Here is a 13,749-nt window from a genome sequence, read left to right as displayed (position 1 = left end):
CTGTATACCAATTATTGGGAGACATTACTGAAAGCTTAGTAGTAAACTCAGTTAAGAAAAAAGTATTTGTTGCTTTTGATCACTCTCCATACAGCTTCTCAGAGAGGTTTAGTCCTTCTGCAATTAACTAATAGAAATGTGGCACAAGCTGTATCAGACTCCTATTATCTCCTGAAAAAATATTTGGAATACTAGAACAAACACAGAGACAGGAAAATAACCAAGTCTCAAGATTTTGTCATTCTTTGAAAACAAATACAAAATATCAGCATGAGAGAGCAAGCAAGCACACAACATATGTGCAGATGCCTAAGACATCAAAAAATTGGAAAGCTTTCAAAACACAGTTCTCCAAATAAATTACATAGCCTTTGAGGCTGTGCTGCATCAAACTAATGTCTCCTAGATGCAGCAGGCTAGGAGTTACAGCTGCTTCCCTTTGGAGTTTGATGTTGGATACCCAAACTGTTATTTCTTTCTTAATGTTTTTCTTGCTGTTTCCATCACCCTCAACTTCTCAGCAGCAGTGGAATCTTAGAAAGTTTTAGGGTACATGGTCATGCACTTCTCTGCCCTGTGAGGCTATCAGTTTAATGTATTTCTGCTTCCACATCTCCCTTTCACTTTTTTTTTTTTTTTTTTAGACAAATGCTGATGAACTAGATCAGTGATCTAACATTATTTCATTTGGAAAGGTGAATTTTTTAATCCTATTAATTTACCAGGGCCCCAGTTGTCTATACAACTTCTTCAAATAGAACTAGTGGGAGGGAGGCAGTGGGAACTTCCTAGCCAGCACTGTCATCTTCTGCAGGTCACATGCATCCACAAGCTTGGACACTGAATAGATTTAAAAAACATTAGAATACAAACTCTCAAGGGTTTGTTTTTTTTTTTAATACTGTGTAGAAAAGGCTATCACGTCAGTATTTGGGGGGCAAAGATGTAACAAGTTTGCATATATTTTGAACACTTTTCAATATGAAGTAACACTATTTCGGTACCAGATGCTGAATATGGGAAAGTAAGTCTGATGCCGCTAGCTGTACTGCATTTAAGGATCTGTTCCCAAGAAAATACTGTTCAGTCTCCACTGCTAGGTGAGGATCAGCAGAAAAACTGCTAGACCTTTAACTCACCGCAGTTTTTTTTATCAGTGCTGAACTGTGCATTGAACTCCAGTGATCTCTGACAGTTTGGAACTTGGCTAAGTTCAAGATTTAGTGCTGCATTACTTTTAAAATACCTGGAACATGTTTAAGAATAAGCTCAGCTGCTTCAGAAATGAGCAAAAATTTGGTGTTACAAAAGGATTTCTGTCTCCCCCAGCTTACACACAGCACAATGGCATTTGCATTATCGATAAAGCCATCTAAGTTCGCATTCAGAACCCAGATTAACTGCTGAATGTTGGGTTCCTTGAAGTCATTTTAAATCAGAAGACTGAAAGAAATAACAATTTTTGTTATTTAAATCTCCTCACTTTTCAGCCTTGATGGGGAGGAACAGATTTGTAGACACTTCCACATGTTTCATTACAAAATTTTACCAGGTTCATTGCCAAATTACCATTACAATAGCTTGTGACTTAGTCTTCTACATAAGTTTCTCTACTTTTTCGTTTTCTTTAAATGAGTAAAAACCTTATTAACGTTGCAGTGAACTACTAGTAAAGCACCAAATTACGTGTCAGGAAACAGAAATAATGAGTGACAGTCATTCTAGAACTTTCATTAAATCAAATCTTAACACGCTGTTGAAACAGCACCAATCTGTAAACCTACAAACGTCAGGGTTGGACTAGATGATCTTTAAAGGTCCCTTCCAACCCAAACCATTCTGTGATTCTTCCAGTAACACCAAGGGAGTTGTATAGTTTGATTAATGCAAGCCTCCAAAAGCTCATACTCCTATCACATCAAGAATAAAGGCTTCAGGGAACAGCAGCTATTAAAAGAAACTCAGAAGGAGGGTAGTACCCTCAGCAGAAGCCACTGCATTTAAAATCATCACTTCAGTGATAATTTAATCAATATTAACTGAACAGATCCCTTCTGACTCTGCCTCTCTCACAGGAAGCGACAAACCCCAGAAATAAGGCTGCTGGTTTGCATTTGGCTGTGGCCCCACAGCAGTACAGGTGGGACAGAAGGAAGAACAAAGCCTATGAGAACCATTACAAATAATCCAGTTAAAAACTTAAAACAGTTACTTTCCATTCGTAGTGCTCATCCTGGGTAATTCATTGGATAAGTAGCTGGGGCTCTGTGCAGACAAACTGCTAAGTGCTGGTACCTCAGCTGAAGCACGTGTGCCATGAGCTCCGTTTTAGTCTAATGCTCTCCTGGACTCCTTGCTTAGAAAGTTTTTGAACACAGGTGGAACTGATAGAAGAACCCATTTTAGCCACTCTGTATGAACATGTTCCTGCCCCTTTGTAGTCACTAATTCTAGTAATAACCTTTCATATATACCCACTAGGATCTCAAGATGCTTCTGAAAGTTATTTCCTTAGCTGGTTGAGATTCGCAGATCTCCTAGAGTGATTCTTTTATTATTTCTTAGTTGCAGCAAAAATAACATTTTCCACTTGCAGCTCCTCCCAACACATCAAAAGGAAAAAGCTCACTGACCATACAATGGATATTCCACATCTTTTCCTCATCCCAAATTCTTGCAGAGATTAACCAACAGCATATCCTGTGACAAGTCAGTGTTGCAACACAGCAAACCCCTGAGAATCTCAAATAGTAACTATGATTCAATACCGTGGTCCTTTTCAAGAGTGCTTGCAGAGCCAAAATACTGCTGCAGTTGCTCTTCACTACCCAGAACAAAACAACATTTTCCCAGTAATTTTGGAGTTAAGAATTCTGAGGCCATTCCAGTTGCCACAGTGGCTTATCAATAGACTTTTTAAATACTGTTGACACCAAAAATATCACTGTTCTACTACTAGCAGACCCACAGTTAACTAGGCTTTCAGAGTACTGATTCAGTATACTGCCAAGTAAAATCCATATTCTATCACTGCAGAACAAAGTCGAGAGCTGGATCACATGTACAGCACAAAGGTCCCATAATAAACACTACCTGAATTTCTCAGAATTCATTGATGGTGTGTAAACAATAGCCTAGTGTATTAAAAATATAAGAGGTTCAAAGTTCTTTTGCTTGTCTCACTTAAGTGGGTCCTTATCTTCAAAGTCAGCAATTTGCAAACATTTTCATTTTCCAGTTTTGCTAATGTAGCATAGCTGGTGTTATTTCTATTTATCAAAATAAAATGGTAAGTACTTAGCAGACTAAGTCTGCCTATAGTCCACTCACATTGAAAAAAAATATTATTTTTAAAGTTAAAACCAAAGTTCTAATATTTATGTTAAAAATAGAATCTAATTCTATTCCTCTCTACTTCCCAGACTTTTGAGAGAAGGATCCAGACAAGTGAAGAAACGTTTCCAAGTATTCAACAATCTACCACTATATGTAAACGATTTTTTTTTTCCTCCTGACAGAGTAAGCAACATTGTCAGCAATCCTAGATTCCAGCAGTAACTGCCAGGTAAAATACTTTCAAGTTGCCATTAAGTATCCATCATTTAAGAGATTCCTGAGCTGTAAATACATCTATCAAAGCACGTTTGTTCATCGCCACTGGAACAAAGAAACTACTTGATTATCACTCACTTCTCAGTGCTCTAGATTAGATTTGTGACACCGCCGTCTGAAGACAAACATCAGTTTATATAGCAGGTTTTAAATCAATGTATAATTCTCTAAGAATTTCATGAGGGAAGACACAGTAGAAGAAACTAGATTTCTGACCATTAATGAATATTGCCTGGTTATCTACCAGACAGAAAATCACCATTTGTTCCCATAAAATGTTTCAGGGGTTAAAGAAAGAAAGAAAAAAAAGAATCAATGACTCATTAATTTTACTATTCTGCAAAGTGCCTGTTAGCTTAAGACAGATTAGATTCTCCAGATCTGCTTTAGAAAACCTAAAACTCAAGTGTTCCACCAACCATTCATGTTAAAAGCCATAAGCTTAAAGCAAAAGAAAACAAAACAACACACCTAAAAGCAGAAGTTGCATCATCATTGACCATTCTAACTAAATGCCCCATGTTACCTACATCAGTGCTGGCCATGTCTGTGATGGTTGTTAACTCTGGAACACTGTAACCACGGTTGTTAACACCATAAATGTTGCTGTTCTGTTATGAGTTGTACTTTTAGTGACAAGTCCTCCCAAAGTTATGGTACGGTACAGGATTAATTGCTCAGTACCGGTTTCTGAGTCATCCCTATACTCTTTTTATTCCCCTTGATGAAGTTTAAAGAAAGTATTGTAAAACAGACTTTCTTTTTTTTTTTTTTTTTTTTTTTTACTTTCTGGAAATCTTATGACTGTGAACTTGTTTCAGAAAGGATGGATCACACAGAAAATCTATATACATTGTAACTGAGAACATTAACATCTGTAAAACAAGCACATGTATCACTTCAAAATACTATTTTGCTACTGATCTTCCTCATACAGCAGCCTTCTACTTGAGGAGGCTGACTGGAATCTAACAAGAAAATTTTAATAAAATGGATCAGTCTTAAAGAGCTTCCCAATATTACATGGTTTCATAAATATTTACTAAATATTGAATAGAAATTTCACAAAGTGTCAAAGACTTAAGAGTACACTTAAGATAATTCACATGCACATACAGATCCTTTTCTGATGGTGCCAGATAGTATGAGCAAGCAGATCAAATTTAGATATTTGAATATGAATAGACTTTATGAAGAAACACTTTCTCTGGTATTCTTCTAGACTATTTATAACCTATACCGACACAGGCTATCTAAGAAAATGAACTTGAAGCATCTATGTTTGCCTTCCAACAGCCAATACAGAATTTGGGAAAGGAGTGAAAGAAAGAGAATCCAATAAATAAAAGAATCTGAAAGAACTTTAAAAGACCTACTTCTAGGCTTTTACATAAGGAGATTTAGTGGAAAAAAACCCACCAGCTTAGAACTCAAGCTCTAACAGTAGATGTGCAAGAAATAAGTCATAAAATCAGCACCTTCATGAAATGCTGGGGTACAAGCACATGAGGAGGTCAGATCTACTATCACTACATTAAGATCCCCAAAAGAAAGGGATTTTCCAAGTGGAGGGTGGAGGGGAGGGAAACATGAGACACACAGGTAAGGTCAATTCTTATCCCTTATCCTGGGAGAAGGAAGAAAGTGGTAACTGAAATAACAGTCATAAGAATAACAATGTAATTAATCAAATTATCAAATAACTTCATTGCTGAATATTCTGTAAGATGACCAATTTATTCTGCCATTGAAAGAGTGCTCATCTGCCCAGGTACTTGGTTAATGACGTCACCAACAGATACCTTCACCATTCCCAGGTACAGAAGACACTACCCAGTTCCTTTCTACCTAACTGAAAGGAGTCGTTGCACTGGTTCTGCCCGTTGCCACTTGCCTAGACTTACCTTTGGCAAGGAAACAGAAACGTGACTCAGGGCACAGAATACACACACATATTTTACATGCTGGCAGATTATGAGTTTCTGTGACCAAATAACAAGCTGTCATGTAACAAGATTGTTTGGCTGGCATCTGAAATATGACTAAAATGCTCAAAAAGCATGGTACACATTTTAAATTTTTTTAAAGTATTGCACACTTACTGAATATCAAGGAAAGAAGGCAAACATGGTCAGGACTTCACAGATAAACTAAATTACAGATGTACAAAACTTTAGATGGCATTCAGAGAAGAGTGTGAGGCAAGTTATCCCCACTTCTACCAGGGGTCAGTTTACTGCAGCTGGGTGTGCACACTGGTCACAGTCACTTCATATGCATGGAATCAATACTCCGGTTTACTACATGCACTACTTCGTACTTGACAATACAATCAAGACATTTTAAAAAGCATATAAATTGTTATATATATTGTAATATATATTACAACATATTACTATATAGAATATGTAATAAAGATATAAATTGCAAATAATATCTAACTCCCTATGACAACTGTGGTGATCACTTTTGGTCACTGTCAAACTACTTAAACAGTGGATCTTCTTACATTTCAATTTTATTTGTAAGAGTCAACTTAGCTCCCCTACATTATAAGCATCAAAATCATAAAATATTATATGACAGAATTAAATGTTTTAACATACTGAAGATGCTTACTCTCATAGCACCCGTGGAACAGGCTACAACTGCTAAGTAATTCAACATTTCACTGAGGATACAGCTGCCATTGCAGCCACTTCCACTAATTCAACAGCCAGACTACGCTTTTGGCAGCAAATGTATACAGCTTAATAGTTTTATTTATTTTACTTGTGAATAAGTGTAGTCTTTATTGTCTTCTGCCTGTTTGCCTATTTTGTATTTAGACAAGTTCTTCAGTGCCAGCTTCTAAATGAATTGACATTTGTAAAAAATTTTTTACTTCTTAATGAAAACAGTAAAATTGATTTTTACTTGCTTCTGCTCAGTTCTCCCCACTACAACAGGAAACCAGTTTAACTGAATATCCATTTTTGTAACTATTTTGGTCATCCCACAAAAGAACCATAGATCCACACCCCATCTTGCCACATGCCTATACAGTTACGTGCTTTTACCCTTCAGCAGTGCTCACTTTTTATGAACTATTTTATTTAGCCTGTGAGCTAACAAAAATGCCATGTTAGGGCTCCTGAGTTTCCTAAATAAATACTATACAATTCCAAAATATACAGTTAAGGAAAAGTATTTATTGTTTTAGTTAGAATAAAAGGATTCTAGTAACAGTCTGAACACCTTTTATTAACAGGTGAGCAGACTCCAACAGAATTTAAAAAAACCAACAAACCACTTCAAGACAGTTAACGTATCTGTCAACACAGTAGTTTCAGATCTGGTAAAACAGAATTTTCCAGCTAGCAGCTTTGCATCTTTACTGCTCAACTTCACATTCATAAACAGTTATGCAGAAGAACGTTAGAGGGGGAATAAAATAATAATACTCCCACTCACTAAAAACAATACATTTCTGATGAGAGGAGAAATTAATATCTGTGGTACGCAATTATGCAAAAATGACAACATGGCTGAATAAGCATTGTTTAAATATATTTAGATATTAACAATCTAAACTGGTTGAACTAAAGAATTTATATAAAACTTAAGTTTTAAAATTAACAGAAGTCTAGTATTAATAAAAATGAGTCTTGTATGTGACACTGATGTATGAACACACAGGAATATGTTCAGCAGTAAAACTGCAAAGGTCATTGTTAGAACTCAGATGAACACTGGAGTCTATTTAATAGTACCCATTAAAAGTTACCCTTCTACTACCAAGCTCTTAAAGCTATGATTCATTTATCTTCCATTTGTTTTAAGGATGTTTCGCTGTACCCTGAAAGTATGGGTTTGTATTTCACCCTTGTGTGTTTGTAACTTCCTTCATCAGTACTTAATAGCAAAAGTTACGGCTGAATTTTCTCCATTAGTTCTCTGCCTGTAACACGTGGGAAGGGTCAGCTGTAGCAATCTTTAAGAGATGACTAAGTGCTTCTGTATTTCACAAGATGTACACCCCAAAAATATTCACGTACCCAACAGAGAACGAGAACAAGTATTCTAAAACATTTTTTTCCAACAGGCTTGTTCATCTGACAAGTCATCAGGAAATAATACATCAGGACGTTAAAATGATGCACGAATGATATCTGAATTTGGAACAAGGCACTAGGAAAGGGGAAATACACACTAACTAGCATGTTGCCGTGAAAGATAGCATTGACTTTTTATCAAGTTGTGCTTTTGAGGGAAGTCCCCAAAAAAGAATACCTCTTCAGTAAGCTCATCTTACTGGACAACAGTTAATTCTAGTTTTCTGCTAAGAATTTAAAACTGAGTGGCAGGAAAAGCGCCTCCTATAGAGCATCTCTGAAAGTTGGTCATAAACATTTCTTCACTTTGCGGGAGGAAAATGCTAAAACCATGAATAATTTCTACGCCATTCTTTCTAAAATTAGAAATACAGAGTGTGAAAACAAATGCTTTGCAACAATGATTTTGCAATAGAAGAACACTACTTTGTCATCAACTTTTAGGACTTAAACTTTGCGTTTTTCAAAATAAAGCATATACGCGGAGAATCCTACCCTATATTCCCCACACACACACTCCAAGCAAGAGTAATCTCTTCATCCACTACATCCTTGAAGAGCAAATCTTAAGCAGTGCCTGTGGACAGAATGATACTATTTTAATCAAAGTAATTTTAAAATCAATATAGACTAGCATGGAAGCACTGACATTGAAACCTATGTTTTTTATATGGATAATTGTGCTTTACAGATATTAGTCTAATGTACCTTTCTTGCAAAATGTCCACACAAAAAACATCTGCAGCTTCTTCTTCCCAGTACCTCCCTACCCCTTATTTTTAAAAGCTAGCAGAGCAAGAAAAAGAGTTCAGCAATCAAATGAATAACTTGAGCTGAGTAATCACAGCATCTGTCCATCCAGCAGCAACGTTGCTTAAGGAGTTTACATTTCTACTCCACCCACTGCATTGTACTGGCAAAGTGATTCCAGAAGCTATATGGTTGGAATATAGCAAGTTTTTCCCCCGATGAACTAATTCCCTTTTCTGAGCCTCCACAACTCATTCTGCTAGCACATGACAGGACTACAAAAGGAAAAGAGCTAGTTAACTCAGCACCACAGTGGTGGCGATACTCTTGGAACTGCAGCCTAGAAGTTAATTCTTTCTGGACCATTTTCAGTATGGCATGCAAATATTTTTTGCTATTCTAATTCTAGAATTCTACCAGCCCAAAGAAGCAAGTAAAAACAAAAGCAAATAAACTCCCCACCTCTTCTGTCTCACAGTTTTATAAAATCACGTAAGTCAGGTTTCCCTAGCTATACTAAAATGTTAACTGCTCAGATTAGATGGAAGTGCAAAGCATGCACACAAACAAACTTTATTTAAATAAAACTAATCCTATATTAAAATACATCTACTGTATTTTTAAAAGAAGAAAAAGATGGATATTTGGTCTCTCAAGTTATTTTTTCCCAATTATATCATCTACCTGCCTACAAGAAGTTTTCTTAAGGAAGTCTTAATGCATCGCTGAAATATAAACGCATTGATATGCCTATTTAAAATGCATCGGAGAAGAAAAATGGGAGGGAAGGACCTTCTAATCACTTACCGAAATATAGGTGTGTGACCAGGCTTTGGTTTGTTCCAAGTAAAGTGCGAAGGAACAGAAAGAAATTGGTCTCCGGGCAAATCTTTCTTCAAGGCGTGCTGAGTACCAGAGCAATCATCTACTGCAGTTTCAAGGGATGATGATAAGTTACCCTGTTCTTCAGGACAGATATCTATTTTTCCCGATAAAGTGGCAGTCTGATCCTCTGAGGTCTTTCTTGTTTTTAGAGGAATATCAGTCTCTGTACAACACTGAAATGGTGAAAGGCCAGAATTAAGGCCTTGTACGTTATGGATGGAAGTGTTTAGCCATGTGTCTTCAGTTATGCTTCCTCTGGGAGAATGGCCAGGTGATGGAGTTGGAGAGTGGTGAGGAGAGAGAGAACCAGCATAGCAAATCTCAGCACTGGAGTGTCGTCGTTTCCCACAGGGAGATGTAGGTCTTGATGAGGGCCTTGATGTTGGTCTAGGGCTTAGCCAATTTTCATCTGTAATGCTAGTTCTAGGAGAATGACAGGGTGATTGTCTAGGTGACAAGGCATGCCCAAATCCATAAGGCTGCTGCCAAGATTCATCATTGGGACCGCGTGGAGAACCACCGGGAGATGCCAAAGGAGAGCCAAGGGTAAATCGAGCAGCTGCTTCATTTAGCTCTGAGTCTACATCATCATAAACGTGGGAAATGGATTCGCAAGAGGAAGCATCTGAAAACCAACTTCTGGACGAAATGCTGCTGGCGGGGCTTGGACTAAGGGATGATTCCCTATATGATGGCTCAAGAGGAAGATAGAGATGGTCCCGTGAAGGCCTTTCCATATACTCATTTTCAGTGCCATTTGTGTGCAATTCATCTTCATTGGCTTCAATCCCCTGATGACAGTTAGGTGAAATAGATGTAATTTGAATACTAGGGCACTCAAAGGGCTTGGGTCCACCTAGTGGGCTGTACTTGGATTCTGGTACCTCACAAGTTCCTTCATAGTTCTTATGACTCTGAAGTCTTGTAGGTGGTGACAGAGGAGAGGAGTGAGACTGCAACCCATGGCGAGGAATACAAATTGGCTGATTTACAGAGGATGATGGTTGGTCTACATTAAAGATGTATATGGACGCACAGTCATCTGACTCAAGATCTGAAAACAAAAGGGGGGGGGGGGGGGGGGGGGAAGAAAAAAACAAAGAGGAACAGAGTCAGAATGTAATACTCGGGGAAAAAATGCCATAAACAAAATCCTTTGTTTCCCAGGTATAGCCTGTTTTCAACATCTTGGACATTTCCCATTACAGTAGCCACACAAAAGAAAACCAATTCTTAATTTAAAATTTTCCCCAGCCATATTTACAGCTAAATAGGGCTACAGTATAGTATTCTGTCAGAAATCTTGTTTTCAACCAGATTCCACGTTTTATACACATCTTCAATGGTTGAAAACATAATACACACAGCAAATGGGTTTATAAATCTTGAAAGGATCTAAGCTGGAATACTCAATTCAAACTTTAATTTTCATAACTACACTCCATTCATAATTGAGCATTTTTAATCATAATCCATTAACAATTAATTTCTGACATGAATAGGAAGGACTATGATACTTTCTGCAAGCCCCCTACTCAATACTTACAAGCACTGAAATATCACATACATAATATTTATCTCCTTTAACACTAGAAAGCATCTTACAGTGACTCAGACTTCAATGAAGATTATAAAGAACTAAAAACATTCAATCAAAAGAGGCCTAAGAAAGATTATTATTAAAGATACAAAGAATCTTATTCCAAAGATATTTTTTTGGTTGCTTAGAAAACTCTAAAGTGCTCACCCCATAGAACAGCATTTCTCAAGTGCAATCTCGCAAAGTTTGAGCACAAGTTGTTCAGCAAAAAACGCAAAACAAAATATTCTCAGATCTCACTAACTTATCCAAAACACAGGAAATATTCCAAAGAAAAACAAGCAATTGAGAGGGAGTGCAAGCCCTGTTAACAAAATCAGCAGCTTTGTCTCACAGAAGTGAAGCAGATTTTCTTGCCCCACTTCTTAATACTGAATTAACTGCCAGTATGAGACATTTGTCCAAAACGAGAGTAGAAAACACAGGTTTCTTTCTTACTTTGTAACCACTATGCTTTCACTCTTGTTTTCTCTCTCCTTGTAAAGTAGACCCTTCTCTATTTAAGTATAGAAAGTAAGTATGCAAGAGACCTCAGGTACTTCACTAGTCTATCACCTAGCAGATGAAATTAAATGTACTCAGACCACTCCCATTAGACACTGAAACTACTCTCAACACCTGTTAACAATATTGTCTCTGCAACCCAAGTAATTTGTTTTAATGCTGAATCACTGAGAGCTTTTGACCCATCACTAACATTTAACATAATCCTTAAAATTATACAGTTTATAGTGCTTTGTGTATGGGGTTTTGTTTTTTTAAAGTATTTTTTTTCAGTAGTAAGGGAATATTACACAGACACATAAACATTTCTGCAAACTAAAATGCTCCTATGTCAAATGTGACAGTGAGGCATCAAGTTCATACTATCATTTTCGATAAATCCAGACTGCATGACATTAATCACTATCAAAACTGCATTTTCCTATCCTTTCACTAGGATAGCAAACATTTTAAAAACACTTTTATTGAGGGTCTTCCTTTTTGCCATTTCCCATAACAAAACATGAAATGCTGACAGTAGTGAGCTACAGGTTTTCCCCATCTATTGGTACATTCATGTGCAAGATCAAATGCTCTTGCTTCTTAAATCATTAGTATTAGAAGCATAGGTCAACAGAAGAAAAATACAATCCTAATAAAAGCAATTATCCAGCTTCTCAAAATTTAGAAATAAAACAGTTACAGGTACAGAAATTTTGAAATAATAACGTTGTAGGAAAAGAACACTTGGAAGACTTCAAGTCCTGTGTGTAACCATTTACTGTCATTAACGGCCTTAGGAACAGTAGCAGCACATTATGCTAGAACTCTCACCGCTGCAAAGAGTCTTATTTCTCTTGCAGCAATAATCATGAAATCTTAAAATATTTAAGACAATTTGTCCACTTTTGATGTCACTGGGATTTACAAAAAGCAGATGTACATTCAAAATTTAAGTTTCAAGGAGCTGAGATGGAGAGATCAGCCTAGCACAGATTTATCAACACCAGCTAGGAAGAACTTGGGGGAAGAGATGCAGAAGGCAGGAGAGCACTCTTCTGACTCGGGCTTCTTTGGTCCCTCTCCGCGAAAAACAACTTCTAATGAGTTTGGCACCGTGCTCTGCCATTACCCCTCCTCAGCAGCATACACACACACACTCAAAAAAACAGGAAGCTAGAAACCTAGAGTAAGAATTATGCATCTAATGAACATCAAATCCCAAAAGACTGTGGAAACAATATATTTTGAGTCTAAATCATGCAAACCATTTTCAGATACAACCAATAAACAAGTAGATATATTTTAGTTTTCACACACAAACCCTCCCCGTTACAGTCACGTATTAAAATAACCTGTTAGTTGCTCATACAAAGGACAACACTAAGCTTTAAAAATTCTGTCGTTAATTCTACTAGGCTATTTACCAATAACTATTTTTGTACTATTAAAGACTGTAGAGAGAATCCAGTCTGGAAGAGCCCTCTAACCTTGAAGGAACTAGCAAACATACAAAGATGAATGGAACTTGGATGAAAGAAATGGGGGGGAGCGGGACAACATGACAGGACTCACACAAAAAAACCCGCCACCAAACCCAAACAGCTCACAACCCTTAAGATGGAAAGGAGAATAGCTCAATAAAAAAGTAACACAGGGCTTCCAGAAAGCAGAGGGTAAACAAACTCAGGGGAGTCTCACAATAGGCAAGTGCAAAGCAAAAAAAAAGCTATGGAGAAGCCCAAGGGAAAAAATTGAGTTATGGAAATCTGGTTACTTAATAGGAGAGCTATTACATCCAAACAATCCTACTGGGGGAGGAAAGACCGTAAAGAAGCGAAGCTGGCCAAGTCATGAGGCCTTCACTGACCGTAAAATATAAGAAAGAAGCATTCAAGAAACAGAAACTAGGTCAGATTACTAAGGTAGACCATAAAAACTACCACAAGCGCATGGGGGTAAGATGCTACGATAGGACAGACACAGCAAAACACAAAGGCCAAGAGAAGCAGTGCCATTCACATCAAAAGCCTACCATGACCCTGAAAAGGCAGGTGTGTTAAATGCTTTTTCTCTACTTAAGTCAACTAAGTAAATTGATAAGAAAGTTAACAGCAATGCAGAGTAAAGAAAACTGGACTAAATAAAAGGTTAAAAAGTACCAAAGAAGTACGGGCCAATAAGTTTAGATTCAGTTTTAGAAGTGGTATTAATAGCTTATTTGTTCCAGTAAGCATTTAAAAGGAGACAGGGAAACAAAACAAGAAGTCAATGTTTGCAAAGAACAAAATCGCGTCAAACAAATTTTGTTTTACGATCAAAGGA

General features: G+C 37.1%; 1 protein-coding gene across 3 annotated transcripts in view; it reads right to left on the bottom strand.

Annotated features, from left to right (window-relative positions):
* NFATC3 (nuclear factor of activated T cells 3) overlaps nucleotides 1-13,749 on the bottom strand; it is a 104,543-nt gene that overhangs the window by 48,190 nt on the left and 42,604 nt on the right. For all 3 annotated transcript variants that reach the window (XM_080364755.1, XM_080364756.1, XM_080364754.1), the window contains exon 2: nucleotides 9,264-10,395. In XM_080364755.1, coding sequence (XP_080220881.1) covers nucleotides 9,264-10,395 — 1,132 coding nt within the window. The remainder of the gene's footprint in view (nucleotides 1-9,263; nucleotides 10,396-13,749) is intronic.

This window comes from Falco punctatus, assembly GCF_963210335.1.
Source record: "Falco punctatus genome assembly, chromosome: 14".
NCBI lineage: Eukaryota > Metazoa > Chordata > Aves > Falconiformes > Falconidae > Falco > Falco punctatus.
Note: the sequence above shows the minus strand (reverse complement) of the source record. Positions and strands in the feature narration are given on the sequence as shown.